At 43.2% G+C, this 25,315-nt stretch overlaps 1 protein-coding gene across 18 annotated transcripts in view; it reads right to left on the reverse strand.

Moving 5' to 3' along the window:
- Window positions 1–25,315, reverse strand: part of LOC138761643 (cation channel sperm-associated targeting subunit tau-like) — a 189,483-nt gene that overhangs the window by 44,091 nt on the left and 120,077 nt on the right. For 10 of the 18 annotated variants that reach the window (XM_069934105.1, XM_069934106.1, XM_069934101.1 and 7 more), the window contains 2 exons: window positions 9,860–9,973; window positions 4,673–4,846 (listed from right to left, as the gene is read on the reverse strand). The exons of 2 other annotated variants lie outside the window; for them this stretch is intronic. In XM_069934105.1, the coding sequence (XP_069790206.1) occupies window positions 4,673–4,846; window positions 9,860–9,973 (288 nt within the window). The remainder of the gene's footprint in view (window positions 1–4,672; window positions 4,847–9,859; window positions 9,974–25,315) is intronic. 6 more of the 18 variants (XM_069934107.1, XM_069934095.1, XM_069934100.1 and 3 more) reach the window with 5 other exon arrangements.

Here is a 25,315-nt window from a genome sequence, read left to right on the forward strand (position 1 = left end):
AAGGGAAGTAAATGAAGGGGAGCTTTCAGGCAGTAGTAGTCACAACACACTAACACATTTGAGTACACAAATATTTTGATGTCATTTGCTTGCTTGCCTCAGTGTTTGCTTTCTATTGATGTAACCTCATATTTTATTCACCTCCATTTCTCTGTACTGTTTTTCTCCTTATTGAATTCCATAGGAGGTTCCTTTTGCCCCTGTCAAGCAAGTTTATTCCCTCATCTATACCTTTGCAAAATCATGTCCCATCTCACTGAGGAATCACCCACCCAATGTACATGGATCCAGAGACAGATCAGATGTATTCATACATTCATTTTTTCTCTCATCTAATTTTCCATACGATATCAGATGGCAGTGGTGGAAGCTTTGAAGTCTTGCTCTAAAATCTCTCTTCTGCTCAATCAACTTAATCTGCATCCCTCCTCTATTCCTTGGCTTTTTTTTTGGTGCTAAGAGCCACAACTTCTGTGTTTTCTCCTCCATGATTTTGCCTTATGCCGCCTTTGGACTCCTTATGGGTGAAGGTATTTATTTGCCTCGGGGTTCTTTTGCCAGTCACTAAAAATTTGCTGAACTTCCCAATTTTTTAGTCTCTCTCTTTTTAGGTCTTTTAATTCTCTGTATACCTCCATCCACTTTTTTTTCCATATTTCCTTTTAATGTGGGAGGTCATTCAGCCCATCAAACCTCTGCCACCCCTTTGAGATATCAAATCAACTCCACTTGTTTCCGTGTAAGCAATTCTCCTGCATATTGATTAATGCCACTCTAATCCTCCAAATGGGAATTTACAGCAGCCAATGAAGAATCAACCTGCACAACTTAGGCAGCACCCAGGGAAAACCCACAGAGAGAATGTGCAAACTCTACCCAGACTGTACTGAAAATCAAGATAAAGTGGACTGTGGGTCAATATTCAGTGCTGGGGTATGTGCTTGGGATGTGGGAGGAAACCAAAGCATCCAGAAGAAATCCATATGGTTACAGAGAGAATGTGGAAACTCCACATAGGCAACACCTAGATGGCGAGCTCTCCACTGGCCACCGTGACAGAGGTGCACCAAAGAAGAGGTACAAGGACTGCCTAAAGAAATCTCTTGGTGCCTGCCACATTGACCACTGCCAGTGGGCTGATATCGCCTCAAACCGTGCATCTTGGCGCCTCACAGTTCGGTGGGCAGCAACCTCCTTTGAAGAAGACCGCAGAGCCCACCTCACTGACAAAAGACAAAGAAGGAAAAATCCAACACCCAACCCCAACAAACCAATTTTTCCTTGCAATCGCTGCAACCGTGTCTGCCTGTCCCGCATCGGACTTGTCAGCCACAAACGAGCCTGCAGCTGACGTGGACATTTACCCCTCCATAAATCTTCGTCCGCGAAGCCAAGCCAAAGAAAAGAAGAAGAGAGGTCAGGATTAAACCTGGCTCTCTCTGGAGCTATGAGGCAGTGTCTATACCAATTGCACCTCTGTAACACCTTCCTGGAGATGCTTGATGAGCGAAGGCATAGATTCACCCCAAAATATGGAATTCAAGGGGCGCAAATAGGCATGGAGACAAGTGGTGTTGATGAGGTTACTCTGAAGGACAGCATGAAATTGATGGCTGAATAGCCTCTGTCCAAATTGAAAGGAAATATGAAAAAAATTGACGGGGCAAGGGCTGTTTTGAGTAATGAGAGATTTATACAGAAAAAGATGTGTTCCTAATGCCACATGATTTCAAAACTGGAGATCACAAATTTTAGGTGACTAGTGGAAGGATAAATAATCTTTGAAGCAAATAAATACATTGATCTGAATGAGAAAGAGTCCAAATTCATAAATGGCAACAACTTCATAGAACACGATAGCACATTACAGATCCTTCAGCCCTCAGTGTTGTGCCAACCCATATATTCCTTAAAAAAAGTACTAAACCCTCTCAATCCTGTAACCCTCTACTTTTCTTTCATCCATGTGCCTGTCTAAAAGTCTCTTAAATGCTCCTGATGTTTCAGCCTCCACCACCATCCCTGACAAGGCATTCCAGGCACTCATAATTCTATGTGTAAAAAACTTAACCCTGATGACTCCCCTAAACTTCCCTCCCTTCACTTTATAGAGAAGTCCCCTGGTGTTTGCTATTCCTGCCTTGGGAATAAGGCTCTAGCTGTCCACCCTATCTATGCCTCTCATAATCTTGTGGACCTCTATTAAGTTTCTTCTCATCCTTCTAAGTTCCAAAGAGAAAAGTCCCAGCTCTGCTAACCTTGCCTCATAAAACTTATTTCCCAATCCAGGCAACATCCTGGTAAATCTCCTCTGCACCCTCTCCATAGGTTCCACATCCTTCCTATGACCAGAACTGAACACAATATTCTAAATGTGGTCTTATCATCGATTTGTAGAGTTGCAATATGACCTCTCTTCTCTTGAATTCAAGCCCCTATTAATGAAACCCAGCATTTTACAGACATTCTTAACTATCCTATCAACCTGTGTGGCGACCTTGAGGGATGTATGGATTTGGACCCTGAGGTCCCTCTATTCATCCATATGGATTTCTTCTGGGTGCTTTGGTTTCCTCCCACATCCCAAAGACACACCCCAGCACTGAATATTGACCCACAGTCCTCTTAAGAAACTGATCATTAACCCTGCACTCAGCCTTCTGGTTTGTCCTTCCAAATCTCATCACCTTACACTTATCTGGATTGAAATACATCTGCCACTTTTCCACCCAACTTTGCATCCTGTCTATCTTATCTTGTAACCTTCAACAACCTTCAGCTCCATCCACAACCCCTCCAACCTTCATATCATCCGCAAACTTACTGACCCATCTTTCTGCCTCTTCATCCATGTCATTTATAAAAATTACCAAGAACAGGGTCGCAGAACAGATCCTTACGGTACTCCGCTAGTCACTGACCTCCACTACTACTCTCTGCTTTCTATCTGGAAGCCAATTGTTTTATCCACACAGCCAAGGTTCCATGGATCCCATGCCTCCTGACTTTCTGAATGTCTTTCTCATGGGGGACCTTGTCAAATGCCCTATTAAAATCCATTTAGACCACATCTACTGACCTATCCTCATCAATTTCTTTTGTTACTTCCTCAAAAAACTCAGTTAGACTCATGAGGCACAACCTTTCCTTCACAAAGCCATGCTAACTATTCTTGAGTAGACGGTACTTCTCCAAATGTTTATAGATCGTATCCTTAAGAATCTTTCTTTTTCAATCTTTTTATTAAACATATCATAGTAAACAATACATAAGGAGAATAGAATGCAGAACTGAATAGTAAAAACAGAAACATCAATACATTGCGATACTTAATATAACATATTGAACAATATTATCCATCTCAATTTGGAATATTAAAAAAAGAGGAAAAAAATTGTTAAAACCCCATCTAAATTACCAAAATATACACAAAACAGCAACACAACAAAAAGTCTAGGGAGCCTAGACTATTTATCTGGTCCTTGCCAATAAAAAAAACCCAACATAAATCCAAAAACAGTCCAGAAGATAAAATCAAAATACAAATTAATTCATAGAAAAATAGTTTATAAAAGGATGCACAGTCTCTTCAAACTTCATAGAGGTGTCAAAAGTGCAACTTCTAATTTTTTTCTAAATTTAAACATGACACAACTTGAGAGAACCATTGCATCACAGTAGGTGAGTAAAGGCTACAACCCGCTGTGCAGAAGTGGGGACTCAGCCCATGTCTGGAATGATAATTCTAAAATGGATAATTGACAAAGTCTAGAAAATATCTGTTCAATACAGAGCAAGACCAAAACATATGCATTAGTGTGGCCACTTGTGATTTACATCTATCACACATAGAACTAACATTAGGAAAGATACTGGCCAATTTATCTTTCAACTTATGAACCCAATGTACCACTTTAAACAGAATAATTGAGTGTCGGGCACATAATGAAGAGGTATTAACCATTCCAAAAATCTTTTCCCAAAGTTCCTCTGGGAGAAGTGGCTGAAGTTATAATTCCCAAGTTCCTCTAATTATATTATTAGGGATCGATTGCAATTTTAATAAATTATTGTAAATATTACCTATTAAACCCTTATGAGAAAGATTCAAATAAAAAAGAGTATTAACCAAATCAGCTTGATATGTTAAAGGAAAGTTAGGTAATATTTTATTCAAAATCTTCTAACTTGGAAATATTGTGACTTAGATATATATTTGTTATCAAAAGGCATTAAACATCTTTCTATAAACAGATTTTTAAAAATAGACTATTCCTTTGCTTTTCCAAAGTAAAAAGGCTTGATCCATTATAAGTGATGAGAAAAAATAGTTTGGATAAATAATACTTGACAAACTAATTTTTTTTAAATCAAAAAATTTGCAAAATTCAAACCAAATCCGCAATGTATGTTTAAGTATTGGGTTAAAGGTATCTTAGAAATTGTAAAAGGAAGAGCATCTCCCAATAAGGAAGCTAATGAATAGCACTGTGCAGATTTCAATTCCAAATTTGTCCAATGAGGGTGTTCGGGTTAAGAATCATCTCCAATAGTTTGCACACCAGTCATCAGACTCACCAATCTATAATTCCCAAGATACTCCCTATTACCTCTTCTCACTCCTTAAGCACAGCATCATCGCTCAATTCATGATCCATCAGTAAACCCTCACCCGCTTGACAATCAACTTTGTGAGACTTGGTACTAATTGTGTTAGCACCTCAAGCAGCACCTGATCCACAGAGTCGAGATTGCTGTCCCTGCTCCTGTGATACTGATGGATGGCTTTGGTTGTCCTTTTTTGGGGTGCTTTTACAGGCAGGCCAAAGTTGGAGTTGGTTTTCTCCTGATTTGTAAACAAGAACAGAAATATTCCACAGAAAAATGTAGACAGAGTTTTTCTCAGATCTTAATTTCTGGCACCCCAGAGGGCACACAGCACCTATAGGATGTAAAGGGTGGCCAATGTTTCAGGGCTGGGTCTTTACTCAGGTATAAGAAAATAAAAAGAAGATGCTTGAATAAAAAGTGGGGGGGGGGGGAAGAGGGAAGAGGAGGGGGAAAGGGGCAGGAGGGAGGAGTGCAGGCTCACATGTAAGTGGATATAGGTGGGAGAGTAGGAGAGAAAAAACCTGACAAGTAATGGGGGAGAGGGTCGAGAGAAGCTCTCTCCCCTCTGGTGGTACTTGTTTTTAAACACAGGTATCATTCACCTAATGAGAGTTGGGGAATGGAGAGAGCCTCGGGATCAGGATTATTTGCATTCTCCCCATTAGAGATCATGTTGGGAGTGAAGAATTCACCACACTTTCAGCACTGACCCTGCCATGACTACTTGGCTCTACTGCAATACTCTGTTGCTCATTTCTGCCACACATTGAGCTCCACCACCAGTGAGGTGCGTAGCCAAGATGGACAGCCAGCCCCTTTCTCCTGGGATGACAGTTGCAAACATCAGAGGACATATGGAGAAAGTGAGCAAAATTTAGGGGAGACATCAGGGGTAAGTTTTTTATAAAACACAGTAGTGGGTGCCAGGAATGCATTGCCAGGGCGATGATGGAGGCTGGTACAATAAGGACATTTAAAAGCCTCAGGCACATAGATTGTTGAGTAGGTTTATATAGATTGGCACAACATCGAAGGGCCTGTACTATGCTGTAACACTCAATGTTCTATGCGAGTCTAGGACTTGAATTTGGCACCTGACATTTTGGGCCTCTCAGACTGGTGCCCACATTTGACCCACCCACCCCACTCACCATCTGCTAGCTGACTCTGTCCCGCCCCACTGCCTGAATCCTCAGTATTGCAGAAACTTCCTCCCCACAGGAAACCGCTCCCGCAGCAAACAAGGGCTTTTCATAGTTTATTGCAATACAAGTTATTAAGAACAGACAGGAAACCATAAAAACCAGGGTTTTGGTAAATTATAATGATATGTTTATTATATTAGAAGTTTAATTTCATATAATGGAATATATAATTAAATTAATTAAAAATGATTAAAAACACTCATTAGTTGTCTTAAAATTATTAATTAAACCTAAGTGAACACATGAACCTAAGTGATTATTTGTATAATAAGTAGAACAATCTTCTTTGGCTTGGCTTCGCAGACGAAGATTTATGGAGGGGTAATGTCCACGTCAGCTGCAGGCTCGTTTGTGGCTGATAAGTCCGATGCGGGACAGGCAGACACGGTTGCAGCGGTTGCAAGGGAAAATTCGTTGGTTAGGGTTGGGTGTTGGATTTTTCCTCCTTTGTCTTTTGACAGTGAGGTGGGCTCTGCGGTCTTCTTCAAAGGAGGTTGCTGCCCGCCGAACTGTGAGGTGCCAAGATGCACGGTTTGAGGCGATATCAGCCCACTGGCGGTAGTCAATGTGGCAGGCACCAAGAGATTTCTTTAGGCAGTCCTTGTACCTCTTCTTTGGTGCACCTCTGTCACGGTGGCCAGTGGAGAGCTCGCCATATAACACGATCTTGGGAAGGCAATGGTCCTCCATTCTGGAGACGTGACCTACCCAGCGCAGTTGGATCTTCAGCAGCGTGGATTCGATGGTGTCGGCCTCTGCCATCTCGAGTACTTCGATGTTGGAGATGAAGTTGCTCCAATGAATGTTGAGGATGGAGCGGAGACAACGCTGGTGGAAGCGTTCTAGGAGCCGTAGGTGATGCCGGTAGAGGACCCATGATTCGGAGCTGAACAGGAGTGTGGGTATGACAACGGCTCTGTATAAGCTAATCTTTGTGATGTTTTTCAGTTGGTTGTTTTTCCAGATTCTTTTGTGTAGTCTTCCAAAGGCGCTATTTGCCTTGGCGAGTCTATTGTCTATCTCATTGTCGATCCTTGCATCCGATGAAATGGTGCAGCCGAGATAGGTAAACTTGTTGACCGTTTTGAGCTTTGTGTGCCTGATGGAGGACCTCAGTTTTCTTCAGGCTGACTTCCACGCCAAACATTTTGGCAGTTCCCGCAAAACAGGACGTCAAGCGCTGAAGAGCTGGCTCTGAATGGGCAACTAAAGCGGCATCGTCTGCAAAGAGTAGTTCACGGACAAATTGCTCTTGTGTCTTGGTGTGGGCTTGCAGGCGCCTCAAATTGAAGAGACTGCCATCCGTGCGGTACCGGATGTAAACAGCGTCTTCATTGTTGAGATCTTTCATGGCTTGTTTCAGCATCATGCTGAAGAAGATTGAAAAGAGGGTTGGTGCGAGAATGCAGCCTTGCTTCACGCCATTGTTAATGGAGAAGGGTTCAGAGAGCTCATTGCTGTATCTGACCCAACCTTGTTGGTTTTCGTGCAGTTGGATAACCATGTTGAGGAACTTTGGGGGGCATCCAAGGCGCTCTAGTATTTGCCAAAGCCCTTTCCTGCTCACAGTGTCGAAGGCTTTGGTGAGGTCCTTTGTTTTGTTCTCTGCACTTTTCTTGGAGCTGTCTGAGGGCAAAGACCATGTCAGTTGTTCCTCTGTTTGCGCGAAAGCCGCACTGTGATTCTGGGAGAACATTTTTGGCGACACTAGGTATTATTCTATTTAGGAGAATCCTAGCGAAGATTTTGCCTGCAATGGAGAGCAGCGTGATTCTCCTGTAGTTTGAGCAGTCTGATTTCTCACCTTTGTTTTTGTACAGGGTGATGATGATGGCATCACGAAGGTCCTGAGGCAGCTTTCCTTGGTCCCAGCAGAGCTTGAAAAACTCATGCAGTTTGGCATACAGAGTTTTACCGCCAGCCTTCCAGACCTCTGGGGGGATTCCATCCATACCAGCTGCTTTGCCACTTTTCAGTTGTTCAATTGCCTTATATGTCTCTTCTCGGGTGAGGACCTCATCCAGCTCTAGCCTTAAGGGCTGTTGAGGGAGCTGGAGCAGGGCGGATTCTTGGATTGAGCCATTGGCACTGAAAAGAGATTGGAAGTGTTCTGACCATCGGTTGAGGATGGAGATCTTGTCGCTGAGGAGGACTTTGCCGTCTGAGCTGCGCAGCAGGCTTTGGACTTGGGGTGAGGGGCCGTACACAGGCTTTAGAGCCTTGTAAAAACTCCTGAAGTCGCCAATGTCCGCGCTGAGCTGGGTTCGTTTGGCGAGGCTAGTCCACCACTCATTTTGGATCTCCCGGAGTTTACGCTGAAGATGGCTGCATGCGCGACGGAAGGCTTGTTTCTTCTCTGGCCAGGACGGCTTTGCAAGGTGAGCCTGATGGGCAGCTCGCTTCTTTGCCAGCAGCTCCTGGATATCCTGGTTGTTTTCGTCGAACCAGTCCTTGTTTTTCCTGGATGAGAAGCCCAGTACCTCTTCAGTGGATTGCAGTATGGTAGTCTTCAGCTGATCCCAGAGGGTTTCAGGGGACGAGTCCGTGAGGCGGATTGCATCCTCGAGCTTTGCTTTGAGGTTTACCTGGAAGTTTCCTCTCACTTCGTCTGACTGCAAGTTTCCAACATTGAACCTCTTTCTGGGGGCTTTACTGTTCCTGGACTTTGGCTTGAAGTGAAGGTTGAGCTTGCAGCGAACCAGCCGGTGGTCAGTGTGGCATTCCGCGCTGGGCATGACCCTGGTGTGAAGCACATCTCGTTTGTCTCTTTCTCGCACCAGGACGTAGTCCAGGAGGTGCCAGTGTTTGGATCGGGGATGCATCCAAGTAGTCTTCAGGCTGTCCCTCTGCTGAAAAAGGGTGTTTGTAATGATAAGCCGCTGTTCTGCGCAGAGCTCCAACAGGAGGCGCCCATTGTCGTTGCACTTGCCGACACCATGCTTGCCCAGGATTCCTGGCCAGGTTTCTGAGTCTTTGCTGACGCGAGTGTTGAAGTCACCAACGATGACAACCTTGTCGGCTGTAGGGGTGCATTGAGTGAGGTGGCGCAGATCAGTGTAGAACTTGTCCTTTTCTGCTGGTTCCGCCTGGAGGGTTGGAGCATAGACACTGATGAGGGTGATGCAATGCTTGTTTTGAAGGGGGAGTCGCATGGACATGATCCGGTCCGAGTGGCCTGTCGGGAGGTTTTCGAGTTTGGAGGCAATGGAGATCTTGACCATGAAGCCTACACCAGATAGGCGTCGTTCATCCATATGCTTGCCAGACCAGTAGATCAGAAGCTATGAAAAGCCCTTATTTGCCAGGGGAGCTGTTTCCTGGGGGGGGGGGGATGGGGTTTCTGAAACGCCAGGGTTCAGGCAGTGCGACGGGACCTCAGCCAGCATGGGGTGGGGAGCCAGGTCAAAATGTCCAGCACCAAACTGGAGGTGCCAAAATGTCCGAAGGGCTACAAAAGTCTTTTTTTTGCCAAAATGTCCAGTGCCAAAATATCCAGCACTAAATTGTCCGATTCTCGTTCTCTGCTGACTCCTACCCCTTCACTCAGCCTGACAATATGCAGACAGCAATTCACACCCCAGCACGGGTCACTGAGTCACCCCCAATGAATTATCCCTGCACTGCAATGGCCAAACCAGCTCCACCGTCACCGACATCCACTTCTGATTCCCAACTCCTTCCCAGCACTTGGCATAATTCCATCTCTCCAGCAGCAGTGGAGTGACAGGCTCATACTTCCTGGGTTCCAGGCAGACCTCTGGCGCTGTCTGTGAGGGGTTTGAGTGATCTCTCTTTGACTGTGTGGGTTTCCTTGGGTTGGCCTCCAGTTTCCTTCCATAACCCAGAGATGTGCTGGTAGGTTAATTACCCGAGAGTGGATTCATGGCATAAGAAAGTAGTCTCTCATCTTTTAGATTCATAGAGTGATATTGCCCAGAATCAGGCTGTTTGGCCCAAATGTTCTATGCTGGTAAAGGTAAATCCTTTAGCCTTCTTCATTTTCAGGAGTGGATCTGGATTGGGTTTGGTTTGTCATTCATTACCTGATGATATGGGAAGAGTGTGGATATGGAGATGTCCTTGGCTTGATCTGCCTCACTCCCCACACTGTCTTTGAATGAAGAATTCCGACCGGAAACTTTACTTGCATTTCCCTGCTTTGAGAAAAAAAAGGACAGTTTTCTTTCGTACACTTTTCACTGACTCCCATTAAACAAAGGCCAAAGAAGAATCACCGTCATGTGAAATCTGGTCCCATGAACAGGGTGTTTCATGCCCCTTAAAAATTTAAACCAGTGGTTTTCAAACGTTTTCTTTCCACTCACCTACCACTTTAAATATTCCTGATGCCATAAGTGCTCTGTGATTATTAAGGTCAGAAATAATCAATTCCTGGATGATCGTCCACCTCTCTGAACATGGCCAATCAGACACCGGATCGCCATCCAGGACACCCAACCTGCGGTCTGGCCACCCTCTGGGTTCCTCTGCCTTCCCTGTTCCAGAACCTCACCCCTAGCTGCAAATCGGTCACCACGAAAAGTGGGCGATACAGCCCCGGGGACAGAGAGTTTATAAAAGCTGAAATAAGGCCACTGCTAGAAGAGGGCATTATAGATCCCAGTAACAGCCCCTGGAGGGCACAAGTGGTGGTGGTTAAGAGTGGGGAGAAGCACCAGATAGTCATCAATTATAGCCAGACAATCAACAGGTTTACCTATAGCCGACATGGTGAACAAGACAGCCAAATACCGGGTCTTCTCCACTATCGACCTCAAGTTGGCATATCACCAGATCCCAATCCACCCAGAGGATTAACCCAGAGGACCATGGCACACGAGGCTAAAGGCTACCTCAACATTTCCTGGGGTCCCATGCGGCCTTATGAATGGAGTGTCAATGTTCCAAAGGGAGATGGACTGCATGGTGGAAAACAATAAATTAGAAGCCACATATCCATATCTGGATAATGTCCCTATCTGCCCCCATAACCATGAGGAACACGACACGAACCTGCAGAAGTTCCTTGCCACCATTAAAGTCCTGAACTTAACATACAACCAGAAAAAAATGCACGTTCCGCATTTCACATCTGGCAGATATAGCAGGCCAGGTTAACCCTGTGAACAGCCAGAGCGGCAGGGCACAGGGGCTTTCCCCTCACCGCGCAGAAGTTCCAGGCTGCAGGAGCGCTTGGCCAGGGGAACAGCCAGGCCTCACAGCAGCATTATGACATCACTCCCATGAACCTGTCACCTCCCCTAAAAAAGAACGGTCATGGTTTAAATAAATGGCAGTTACTGGTTTACCTGCTTGATGTGGACAGGATTTATTTCAGCAGCTCTGCCTTTAGCAGTGGTACGCAGTGCTACACAGTACTGGGGGATGTGGTGGAACGTGGCTTCATTGCCCCCTTCTGAAACTTCCACTACCCCAAAACCTCAAGGTCTTGAAAAAGTGCCTGGGGTCTTCTCATAATATGCCCAATGGGTTTCCAATTATGCAGACAAGGTCCATCTCCTTGTGAAAACCATCAAGTTTCCCCAATGCCCAGAAGGCCTTAGACAGCATTAAGGATGAGACTGCCAAGGTGGTGATGCACGCCACTGATTCATCCATTCCTTTCTAAGTGGAGAGCGATGCCTCCAATTTTGCCCTAGCCATCATGCTGAACCAAGCAGGCTGGCCCATGGCATTCTTTTCCTGGACCCTCCAGGGCTCCTAACTTAGGCGCACGGCCATTGAGAAGGCAGCCCAAGCAAAAGTGGAGGCTGTGCACCTCTGAAGGTGCAATATGGCTGGCAGACCATTCACTCTGCTGACAAACCAGAGAGCTGTCGCATTTATGTTTAACAATAAGCAATGGGAGAAGATCAAAAATGACAAAGTCATGAGGTGGGGAATTGGATTGCCCACCTACAATTAGGAGATCTTGTTCTGGCCTGGGAAGCTCAATGAGCCATCAATGCCCTGTCATGGGGAACCTGTGCCAGGGCGCAGGTAGATCACCTCCAAACCTTTCACAATAGCCTCTGCCACCCCGGGGTCACCATGCTCTACCACTCTGTGACAGCCCACAACCTCCCCTATTCAGTAGAAGAAATCAGGGACCTGACCCGCAACTGTTCGGTCTGTGTGGAGTGCAAGCTGCATTTTGAACGGCCAAAGAAGTCCCAGCTGATCAAGGCCACTCGTCCCTTTGAACGTCTCAGTATAGACTTCAAGGGCTCCCTTCCCTCCACGTGAGTGAGAAGTCTGAGGAAATGGGGGAAATTTTGAATGATTTCTTTGCCTCGGTATTCACTAGCGAAAAAAATGTTGAACCAGTTGAAGTAAAGAAAAATAGTGGGGAGGTCATGAAGCATATAAGGATAACCGAGGAGGTAGTGATGGCTGTGTTAAAAAAGATAAAGGTGGATAAATCTCCCGGACCGGACAAAATATTCCCTAGGACACTCAGGGAGGCTAGTGGACAGTTAGTGGGGCCATTAACAGAGATATTTAGGATGTCACTGGCCACGGGGGTGGTACCAAAGTATTGGAGGATGGCGCATGTGGTTCCTCTGTTTAAGAAAGGGTCCAAATGCAAACCTGGGAATTATAGGCCTGTATGTCTGACGTCTGTGGTGGGCAAGTTGATAGAAAGTGTTCTGAGGGATGCTATTTACAAATTTTTGGAGGTACAAGGATTGATAGGGAGTAATCAGCATGGTTTTGTCAGGGGTAGATCATGCTTGACAAACCTGATTGAGTTCTTCGAGGGGGTTACAAAAAAGGTTGATGAAGGGAAAGCTGTGGATGTTGTCTATTTGGACTTTAGTAAAGCTTTTGACAAAGTTCCCCACAGGAGGTTAGGAAAAAAGGTGGAGGCATTAGGTATAAATAAGAAGGTAGTGAAATGGATTCAGCAGTGGTTGGATGGAAGGTGTAAGAGAGTAGTGGTAGAAAATAAAAATAAAAAAAATAAAAATAAAAAAAAAGATTGGTGGTGTTGTGGACAGTGAGGTAGATTACCGTAGAATAAAAGATGATTTAGGAAGGTTGGAGGTGTGGGCTGAGAAATGGCTGATGGAATTTAATACAGATAAATGTGAGGTGCTGCATTTTGGAAAGGCAAATTTAAATAGGTCATATACATTGAATGGTAGACAATTGAAGAGTGCAGAGTTATGGTAAATAGTACCCTCAAGGCTGATACTCAAGTAGATGGTGTGGTGAAGAAGGCATTTGGAATGTTAGCCTTCATAAATCGGAGTATTGAATTCAAGAGTAGGGAGGTTATGATGATATTGTACAAGGCATTGGTGAGGCCAAATTTGGAGTACTGTGTACAGTTTTGGTCACCAAATTATAGGAAAGATATAAACAAAATAGAGAGAGTGCAGAGAAGGTTCACGAGAATGTTGACAGGATTCCAGGGTCTGAGTTACAGGGAAAGGTTGTGCAGACTGGGGCTTGTTTCTCTGGAGCGTAGAAGATTGAGAGGGGACTTGATAGAGGTGTTTAAGATTTTAAAAGGGACAGACAGAGTAAATATGGATAGGCTTTTTCAATTAAGAAAGGGGGAGATTCAAACTAGAGGGCATGGTTTAAGATTGAAGGGGGAAAATTATAAGGGGAACATGAGGGGAAATTTCTTTACGCAGAGGGTGGTGGGGATGTGGAATGAGCTTCCAGCAGACGTGGTCGAGGCGGGATCATTGGTTACATTTAAGGAAAGACTGGATCGTTACATGAATAGGAGGGGACTAGAGGGGTATGGACCGGGTGCTGGTCAGTGGGACTAGGAAGGTGGGGATTTACTACGGCATGGACTAGTAGGGCCGAACTGGCCTGTTCTGTGCTGTAAGTGGTTATATGGTTACATGGTATCAGAACATGTACTTCCTGAGTATCATGGACGAGTACTCATGCCAGGGTATGATCATGCCCACGGTCATTAATGCTCTCTGCAACCTCTTCACCTTGTTCGTACGCCCCATTTACGTTCACAATGATTGGGGGTCCTTATTCATGAGTCAGGAGTTCCTTTCTGAGGGCGTTGCCATGAGAACCACCAGCTACAACCCCTGCGGGATCGGGCAGGTGGAGAGGGAGAACAGCACAATCTGGAAGGCAGTCCTATTGGCCCTTCGTCAAAAGGGATGCTCGTCTCTCAGAGGCGAGGTTCTTCCAGAGGCGCTACACAGCACCAGGTCCCTACTTTGTATTGCTACGAACGCCACCCCATATGAGAAACTGTTCTCCTTCCCCAGGAGGTTGGTGTTTGGGATCACTCTGCTGGTCTGGCTGATGACCCCAGGGTTGGTGCTACTCCACAGACATGTTAGGACCCACAAGGATGATTCACTGATCGAGGATGTGCACCATCTGCCTGCTAACCCCACAATACACCGACATACAGTACCTGGATGTCCATCTGGCACCTGGTTTGAGCAGGGAATCCGGCAGAGGAGGTGCACCCAGAAGCCCTTGTCAGTGACCAGCCGGTCCCATTTATCGTCCAGACAACTGACCTCTTGAACCCACCACCACTACCCCTCAGACCTCCACCACCCCCACAACCACAAACTGAACCACCAACACCCCCACATGCCCCTAGAACCCTTTCAGACTAATACACTTCACCCCCAGACATTTAGCCCACCATTCAGGTCACCGTCCCACAGGAGCTGACAACTACTCAGTACTGCAGCGGATAAAGCCCTGTCCATTCATAATTTTGGAGCTTTGCTTCATAAACAGTGAAGATGAGTGATCAATCTGACATGTTTGTATGTCATTTACTCAACTAACCACACTGCTGGAGGAACTCAGTGAGTTGAGCAGCATTTGGGGCAGCTCAGTTGGTGCAGTGGTTTGCATGACACCTTTACAGTGCAGTGATCAGGACCAGGATTTGAATCCCGCGCTGTCTGTAAGGAGTTTGTACGTTCTCCCCACGTCGACGTGGATTTTCCCCAGAGGCTCCAGTTTCCTCCCCCCGTTTGAAATGTACCAGGGGTGCAGGTTAATTGGGTGGCACAGGCTTGTAGACTGAAATGGCCTGTTGCCATGTCATATGTCTAAATTATGAAATTATCAATAAAATTATCAGTGGGCGAAAAAGAGCGGCCGGCGTTTAGGGCTGAAAACTTTTATCAAGATACTGCTCAACCTGCTTAGTTCCTCCAGCAGAATGTGTTTAGCTTCGTATTCCAGCATCTGCGGTCTCCTGCGTGTGGGTCAGTTCTTCGAGCTGCCTTGCAAGTCATTAGAACGCCTTGTCACACACAACTCCAAGGGTCAGAAAGCTTTCTACCCTTAAATATGTACCAATGTCTAAATTAGGAGCAAGAGTAGGCCAGTTGGGCCATCCAACCTGTTCTCCTAGTTAATAAGATGTAAACCTATTCCATTACAATCTCAACACCACATTCCAGTCTCTCAATTCCTTGGTTGAGCATGAATCCATATCCCGATAAAAATGTTCAAGGCTTCCACTGCCAAAGGTTCATGCCCTTTTAAAAATAAAATCAAAATCACCTCAACTCTCACTTAAATGGGTGTCCCATTATTTTTAAACAATGATTCCTTCTCCCACCCCGCCCCCCAACCCCATCCTTGATCCTCCCAAGTGAGCCTAACATGCATCATTGGGTAAGTGATAGAATCAATTATTATGGTACAAGTAGAACAATTGGAAGATGGAAAATAATCAATGAAGGTCATGTGGTTTCAAAATTTGACAAACCTCCTTGTGTTACTTTAAGATCTAACACAATGGATAAAGGGGATAGAGTGGGAGTAGATGATTTGTATTTCAGCAGGCATTCAATAAAGGTTGTAAAAACACAGAAATGCCGGAGGATCTCAGCAGGACTTGCTGCGCCCAGAGGAGATTAAGATTATATAACCAACGTTTCAGATCTGAGCACTTCCTAAAGATATATTGGTTGGGGATAATTTATTGGTATGCAGAAGGGTCTCGCTGACCAGCACAAAACAGAGAATGAGGATTAAAGAAAAGGAATTGGCAATCAGTAATCAGTGGATCAGTACAAGAGCCCTCAACTATTCACAACCGATACCAACAACTTTCATGGAGGGATGGAGTAAACTACAATCAGGTTTGCTGGGGATACAAAGACAGGCAGATTAACAAGTTGTCAGGTATGTAAAGGTTAAAACCATGTTTTTTAACTCTTAGTTAGTTTTGTGCCTGTCTCTTTAAGAAACCAGTTTGTAGTATGTCGTAATATCCACCCAAACTAACAACTTGCGCATGATTTGACAACATGAGAAATTTTCCTTCGAATTTTTTGTCTCTTTAAATACTTCTTTGCATCTCTTTAAATACCTTTTCTGTGCATCATTATGTATCTCTTTAAAGTTTGTGTTTCTTTATATACGTTTTATTGATCATTATGAAAGTCTTAATGCAAAGCTATGCAAAATATTTATCAGTTTTATCAATGAATTAAAGCTACTTAAATTAACAGCCACAGAGTTTATTTATTGGATTAAAGAGATCAAAATTCAAAATATTGTACCTCATGCTCTTGGAGGATATATTAGAATAAGGAAAATGTTGTAGCGTGTTGTGAGTGAGTGCAGTGCAGAGACTGAAACAATAGGCTCAGGTATCACAAATGATTTAATTTTAATCTCGCGTGCAGCCTTTAAGCACAACTCTGTTCCGCCCCTTACACACTGGTGCTCACGTCACGATCCTATCCTTGCCATGGCTGCCTCGTCACCCGCACGTAAAACGTGGGGCTAGTTCACCACTGGAATTATGTGCATCGTCGCACAACACACCCTCCCCACAAGAACTGGCACCGATGGTCCTGCGATGCATCGTGGGTGAGGTGTGCTGCTTTGGCGGCCATCCTCTGTGCACTGCTGGAGGAACCTGTACCAGCTGGGACAAGTCCAAGTGGGCCAATTTCAATCAGTCCATTGTGAACAGCTCCTCTTTTCCCCCCAATGTCGAGAGTGAACACGGATGCATTCCTGTGCAGGACTTTGCGCACGAATACATAGTCACAAGAAGCCAAGTCCGGGGGTAGCTGCAGGGCAGCTGACCATGCTGCGATGGCAGTGGTGGTGCAAGTGAACCCAGCCTGTGCTGCAACCTCGCGAGGAGGGCTGCAGTGTCAGAGTTCTGCTTGGTCGAAGGTGGGAGGAACTGGCCAGGGTCTGAAATGGTTTCACTATAGATCATCTCAGCAGAGAAGGCACCGTGGCTGTCCTTGGGCGCTGTGTGTATCCCTAGTAGCATCCATGGTAGTTCATCCAGCTAGTTAGGCTTTTTGAGGCATGCCATCAGCGCTGCCTTGAGTGGCGATGGAACCTCTCGACTTGCCCGTTTGCTTGTGGGTGGTGTGATAGTACTATCACTATCTTGGCAGCTGCAGGGATGAATCTGTTGTAGAAATTCACCATGCCTATGAATTCCTGAAGGCCCTTCAGTGTTGTCGGTCTGGTGAACCACTGGATGGCATCGAAATTGTCTGGCAAAGGGGTAGCTCCCTCTGGGTAATTCTATGGTCCAGAAAATCTATCTCCATGAGGCCAAACAGGCACTTCTCTGGGTTGATGGTGAGGCCAAACTGTGAGGAGAGTGAAAAGCTGGTGGAGATGCTTCATGTGCTCCTCAGACGAGCTGCTGGCTGTCAGGATATCATTGAGGAATATGATAAGGAAAGGTAAGACCCTTCCGACCGCGTCCATGAATCTCTGAAAGGTCTGTGCTGCGTTTTTCAACTCAAATGGCACGTGTAGGAACGAAAAGGCCAAAAGGGGTGATGATGGCAGTCTTCTGGACGTCATCTGAGTACACGGGGATCTGATAGTATCCCCAGATCAGGTCAACTTTGGAGAAGAGTTTTGCGCCATGGAGATTTGCTGCAAAATCCTGGATATGAGGAATTGGGTAGCAGTCCAGTGTTGTTGTGTCATTGAGATGTCTGTAATCACCACAGGGCCCCCAGCTGCTGCTGGACATAGGCACCAAGTAGAGGGGTGAGGTCCATGGGCTATTGGACTGACAATGCCTAGCTCCTCCATGTGCCGAAATGTTGCCTTAGCGAGGGTGAGTTTGTCTTGTGCCAGGCATCAGGCACGTGAATGCAATGTGCAATGTGGTGTTGCATGCCATGATTGGGCATGGGTGCCGTGAACTGTGGGCACAGAATAGAGGGATAGTCTGTCAAGAGGTGGCTGGACTGGCTGTGTTTAGTCTCCATTGAAGTGAACTGGGTTGACAGTTCATTGGACTTGCCAAGGGCAATGAATGGAAAGTCTCTGTGTGGACTAGCCATCTGCCCTAGAGGTCAATGAGCAGAGAGTACACCTGGGGGAAATCCGCGCCGAGCAGGGATTTGTCCACCGAAGTGAGTGTGAAGGACCATTTGAAAGTTGTGTCGCTGAAAAGTACAGGAATCACCTTTTGCCGAAGGTTTGAAAGGCAGTGTTGTTTGTGGCTCAAAGGGCAAAGCCCTGGGACCTTGTGTGTGTTTTGAGTGGCATATCTCCACCGGTATCCATGAAGAACCTGTGGCCTGAAATGCTGGCTCAAATGTGGAGAAGGCTATTTTGTCGGCCAGCTGCCATAACCACTAATGGCGGCTGATCACATCGTTTCCCAGGAACAAATATGGCTGACAGCACCTGCAGGCGGATGCGCCCCCCCCCCCCCCCCCAGCATTGGTGATAGAAACATAACTTGGGATTTGATCTCTCTGCTTTCTGGCACAGTGGTGAACTGGACTTGGGTGTTGTCTTCAGTGGTGGCCACGAGACACAGTTGACAAGTCTACTGCTTTATATTTTGAGCGGTAGAGGACATCCACACATGCTGCAACCTTACACAGGTCACTGAAATCCACGTCAGCCAACAGGAGCCTGATGTTCTTGGGCATTTGCTCGAGGAACACTCACTTGAACATGAGGCAGGGCTTGTGCCCTTATGCCAACCAAGTATAGGGCCTGTTCGTCCAGAAAGTCTGCAGCTTTAATGCAACGACGCCTATAGCTGCTTGTTCCATTGTGTTGAGTCTTCAGGACGTAGAGACTCGTCGGGGTCTCCAATGTAGTATGTTGTGAGTGAGTGTAGTGAAGAGACTGAAATGACAGGCTGTGTGCTCAGGTGTCACAATTAACTGATTTAATTTGAATCTCATGTTAAGCACAACTCCGTTCCACCCCTTATGTACTGGTGCTCGCGTCATGATGACGTGATTGTGTACACGCCCTTCTGGTCTGTACTGGAAGAGATGGTCCCCTGATGCATTCCTTGCCGTGGTTGCCCCGCTGCCTGCACTAAACAAGCAGGGCCGGTTCACTGCTGCAATTAGGTGAATCGCCACAGTGTCATTTATATTTTGATTCAAAGAAAAATTTAATTGGGGGTGTGGTGTGATGGCATAGGGAGAAGACGTGGAAAGACACCTCCTACAGGAAAACAAAAGTACAAGCAGTTAAAAAAAAACGACTTCTAAACAGTTATCAAGTATGGAACAACTTGGGCGTAACTTCGAAGTGGAGCCTGTGGAGTCAATTCCTGCTCGCCCAAAACTGCAACAGCAATCCCTGGGTAAGATTCACTCGACTCTGGCACCGACTTCATGCAGCGTTGTGGAAGATGGTGCCAGTGCCCGAAGACGTCCTCTTCCAGGCTATGAGGAATAACTCCACATGTGTGTTATATCAAGATCGGCCTGAGCTGTGGGGGGAGGGAACCCAACTTCTCTCAGCCCAGTGATACTGGGCTGATGTGAGGAGGGATCAGAATCCACAGTCGGGCTGAAATGCCATCTGCATCGACGGAGGAAGAAGAAGACAAGATTGGAGGGGGACTGGAAGAAGAAATTTACCCAGGTGCGGAGGAGGAAGAGATTGTTATATATAAGGGGGTAGCCCATATCTAAACAGGTTTTAACAAAGTTTAAATCTGATCCTCATTATTCAGACCCACCAACTCAAGTTGATATATCTAAACAAATATAAAATTTGGCAACTCAGATGAGTCAAGGTTTTTCATCTATGAAGGAGCAACTTGCTGATATGAAGGGGGAGATATCATCTATTAAGTTGGATGTGGCAAAGTTTGTGAAAATGGTGGATAAGGTACAAGATAAATTTAAGAAGATTGAGGAAGATTGTCATGACTGTAAGGATGATGTGGAACAATGGAAAGAAAAGGTGGGTCAGGTGGAGGAGTAATTCCCTGGTTGGGAAATTCAGAGAAATGAGTTATTGAAGAAAATTGATGGGTTGGAGAATCACGATGAAGGAATATGTTAAAATTGTTGGTCTTCTGGAAAGTTTTGAAGGCCCGAACCCAGTTCAATCTTTTCAGAAGTGGATTCCTGAAGTTTTGGGGAAATAATATTTTCCGAATGGTTTGGAATTGGATAGAGCTCCACGTTTTATCCTGATTAGATGTCTACGTTATCAAGATAGAGAATTGATCTTAAGAGTTGCAGTTCAAAATGCAAGAAGTAATCAAGGCCCCTTGGTAGTTAAGAATGATGGAGTTATCTTTTATGCTGATTTGAACCAAGCTGTTATTAAATAACGTAAAGAATTTAATTCTGCCAAAGCGGTTTTATGGAAGAAAGGATACAAATTTGCTTTTTTGTACTCTGCTGTCCTTAAAAGTTTTTTTGTGGAGAATTTCAATCTCAGTTCTTTAGTGATGATGTTGAAGCTCTCACATTTGCTAATTCTCTACCAGATGAAAAATCAAGAAAATTTTTCTCAACAGCCTGAACCAGTTCAGAAGTGCGAGAGAAGGAATCTCAGTAGTTGATTGATACTGATATCAACGATGATCAAGTTAATAAAGATCTGGAGGAAGCATATCATACTTGAAATGACATGTTGATTATTATTTTTTGCTCTGTTCGGGGGGGTGGTTTAACTATTGATCCTTCTGAAGTAATTGGCCACTTTGTGGCATTGGTCACTCCCGCATAATTGAGGGGGGGGGGGTAATACAGTAGTACAGTATTTTTTTTTCTTTTTTGGGGGGGGTTGTGAATGGGGTTTTTTCTTTTTCTTTTGAGGAGATTTTGTAGTTTTTTTGTGTGGTTGCCATGGAGAAGAGTTCCATCATGTGTGATAAGGTGGTTTTCGAAATGAATTGCAATAATTACTAATTTAAATTTTGCTACTTTTAATGTTAATGGCTTAATAATTCGATTCCCATCGGGCACACAAAACTCAAAACGGTCAACCAGTTTACCTATCTCGGCTGCACCATTTCATCAGATGCAAGGATCGACAATGAGATAGACAACAGACTCGCCAAGGCAAATAGCGCCTTTGGAAGACTACACAAAAGAGTCTGGAAAAACAACCAACTGAAAAACCTCACAAAGATAAGCGTATACAGAGCCGTTGTCATACCCACACTCCTGTTCGGCTCCGAATCATGGGTCCTCTACCGGCACCACCTACGGCTCCTAGAACGCTTCCACCAGCGTTGTCTCCGCTCCATCCTCAACATCCATTGGAGCGCTTTCATCCCTAACGTCGAAGTACTCGAGATGGCAGAGGTCGACAGCATCGAGTCCACGCTGCTGAAGATCCAGCTGCGCTGGATGGGTCACGTCTCCAGAATGGAGGACCATCGCCTTCCCAAGATCGTGTTATATGGCGAGCTCTCCACTGGCCACCGTGACAGAGGTGCACCAAAGAAGAGGTACAAGGACTGCCTAAAGAAATCTCTTGGTGCCTGCCACATTGACCACCGCCAGTGGGCTGATAACGCCTCAAACCGTGCATCTTGGCGCCTCACAGTTTGGCGGGCAGCAACCTCCTTTGAAGAAGACCGCAGAGCCCACCTCACTGACAAAAGGCAAAGGAGGAAAAACCCAACACCCAACCCCAACCAACCAATTTTCCCCTGCAACCGCTGCAACCGTGTCTGCCTGTCCCGCATCGGACTTGTCAGCCACAAACGAGCCTGCAGCTGACGTGGACTTTTTACCCCCTCCATAAATCTTCGTCCGCGAAGCCAAACCAAAGAAAAGAATAATTCGATTAAGAGAAAAAGCGTATTGGCATATATTAAAATGATGAAGGTTGATGTTGCTCTTTTGCAAGAAACACATTTGACTGTGAAAGAACATTAGAAATTGAAAAGAGATTGGGTGGGTCAAGTCACAGCAGCTTTGTTTAATCCGAAAGCACGAGGAGTAGCTATTTTGATGAATAAAAAATTATCCTTTAAATTGGAATCAGTTATTACATCAGTTGGTAGACTTTTGGTTGTTAATTGTAAAAAAAATTCTGAATCTTGGACTTTAATGAATATTTATGCTCCTAATATAGAGGATGAGAAATTTATGTTGGATTATTTTAATTTAAATCAAGCATATGAAATAAAATTATAGTAGGATGTGATTTTAATTGTTGTTTGGATCCATTTTACTAAATAAATCTCCAAAAACAGTAGTTAGAACTAAAATGGCTAAACAGTTGATAGCATTAATGATAATTAAGAAAATACATTTAACTCATATGAAATTATGAAATAATTCATTACAAACATAAGTTTGAGAAGTTATTAAAGAGAACTAGACAAAAGTATTATGAATTAGGGGAAAGAGCTCAAAGTTTTAGTTTGGCAGTTAAAAATAGAATAAGTCTCTAGAATAATAAATGCTATTAGGGATGAATCATTGATTATATATAAATTTCAGGAGATTAATGATGTGTTTAGAAAGTTTTATGAAAAATTATATACCTCTGAAGTAGTGGAGGATGTGATTAAAATTGATAATTTTTTATTTAATCTGGATTTACCCTTTTTTGCGTGTTAAGAATATTAAAGACTTGGATGCTTCTTTTACTGCTAAAGAAGTAATAGATGCACTTTGATCCATGTCAAATAGAAGTCTCCAGGGGATGATGGCTTTACTTCTGAATTTTATAAAAATTTCAGGATTTATTATTGAAACAGGTGATGGATAATTCTTTTCCAGATTTTTTTTCATAAACAATTATTACAGTTATTCTTAAGCAAGAGAGGGACCCATTGAAAGCTGGGTCTTATAGACCAATTTTGTGACTGAATGTTGATTATAAAGTGTAATGAAGGTTCTAGCTAATAGATTGGCTAAATATTTACCAGATTTAATCCATTTAGATGAGGTGGGTTTTATTAAAAATCATAATTTGGCAGATAATATTGTAAGTTGATTTCTTTGAATAACACTTCTCAGGAGGGATCCAACCTCCCAATGGTTATTTTGTTGGATGCCTTTGATAGAATAGAGTGGAGTTTTTTATTTTAAGTTTTAGAGAAATTTAAATTTGGCCCAATTTTTATTGGTTGGATTAAGGCTTTATATAGAAGTCCCACTGCTAGAGTTGTGACAAATGGACAGTTATCTTTACCTTTAATATTGACTAGATCGACTAGACAAGGGTGTCCTTTTCCACCAGCTCTATTTGCATTAGATATTGAACCTTTGATTCAGATGATTAGGCAAGATAGTAATATTAAACGTATTAAGGTGAAATCTGATTCATTTAAAATTAATTTGTTTGCAGATGATGTTTTGATATATTTAACAGAACCTCAGAATTCTTTGAAGTGTTTACATAACAGATTGGAACAGTTTGGTGAAATATAAGGTTATGAAATCAATTGGGAAAAGAGTGACATTATGTCATTAGCTGAAATGGATTATTCTTCTTGTAGGCATATTGTAAAATTCAAATGGTCAGATCAGATTAAGTACTTAGGTGTTAAGGTAGATACTAATTATAGTCATTTATATGAATTAAATTATTTGCCGTTATTGTTGAATTGATGGAAAGATTTACCAATCACATTAATAGGAAGAGTTAATTGTATTAAAATGAATATTTTTCCTCAAATTCAGTATTTATTTCAATCTATTCCCTGCAAGATTCCTCACATTTTTTTTAAAGGTTTTAAATGCTTTGGTGAGGAAATTTCTATGCAAGGATAAAATGGTAAGCGTATCTTTACAAAAGTTAACTTGGAAATATGAATTAGGAGGTTTGCATCTCCCTAATTCTCAAGATTATTATGATGCAGCACAATTGAAATTTATTAATAGGATGTTTGAAATGGACAGACCTTTGATATGGGCTAATATTGAATTATCTCAAATTGGTGAGTTTATTTATAGAAGGAATCCCAAGTTATTGAGACATTAATGGTATAAAAAATGAAGTTATAGGTACTCAAGGTAAGATTTCAAGTAAAACTCCTTTGTATCAAAATAAGCTTTTCACCTTCACACTTAATAATCAGCTTTTGAAGTTATGGGATCAAAAGGGTATTAAATTTGTTCATATACTCTTCATATACTCTTTTTTCTTATTATCAAATTAAACCTTTATTTTTGGATAATTTTGGACATACTTTACAGTTAGCTAGATCATCTAAGTTTTAAAATTTACTTACTGAGGGTGGTAAGAAGCGATTTATATCCAAGATGTATGCTTTACTACAGAATATTTTGCTTAAGTTGGAGTTACATAAATCTAGACTGTAATGGGAGAAAGATTTAGATATACTTATTTCTCAGGATGATTGGATGAATTTATGTAGGAATAGTATGACTAAAATTGTAAATATAAAGTATCAATTAATTTATTATAATTTTATTCATCAATTATATTTAACTCTGGGAAAATTAAGGAGATACACATTTATTTCTTCGGATTTATGTTTTAGGTGCTATATGGATGTAAGTTCTTTTTTACACTCTACTTGCTCATGTGAAACAGTAAAACCTTTTTGAAATAGACTTAAGGATTATCCAGAAGTTATTTTGAAAATGAAATTTTCATTAGATCCTTTAGTATTTTTGTTAGGTAATATTAAGAGTTTGAGTTTAGAATTAAGATTAAATAGATTTCAAATTGCATTTTTGAGATTGGCAATTACTTGGAAAAATTAGACTGATTTAAGTATTCAGAGATGGCATATGGAGTTGAGGTCTTGTATTCCATTGAAGAAGATAACATATAATTTGCATGATAATAACTTTTTTAAATCGTAAAACTTGGAGCTCTTATTTGGATTATATGGGTTTGAGTTTTTGAATCCCTGGTGTTTCTTTAATCCATGGTAAGTAACTGATGAATTTTGTTGTTATGGTTGATCTTTCTTTCTCTTTTTTTCTTTGGGGTAGGTTAGTGAGGGTGGGGTTGGGTAGGTGGGTGGGGGTTACTTTATTGAAAATATCATGTATGTATTTTTGAATTGTTTATGTTTTATTCATTAATTGTATGTTTCAATATATGCATTATGATTAATAAATAAGATTTCCAAATAAAAGAAAAATTTAGTTGTGAAATTTGGAAGAAAGGCAGTAAAATTTGTCTAAAAGAATTAACAACTTAATTTAAAGCAAGAGGCAAGAGGTAGCTAAGCTGCAATAATAGAATATTCCAGAAACCATGAAACCTGTCTGTGAATTGTGCAGTTTGAAATTGAGCCAAGGTCTGGCCAGACACTGCGACCT

The sequence above is a fragment of the Narcine bancroftii genome, chromosome 4, assembly GCF_036971445.1.
Source record: "Narcine bancroftii isolate sNarBan1 chromosome 4, sNarBan1.hap1, whole genome shotgun sequence".
In the NCBI taxonomy this organism is placed as follows: domain Eukaryota; kingdom Metazoa; phylum Chordata; class Chondrichthyes; order Torpediniformes; family Narcinidae; genus Narcine; species Narcine bancroftii.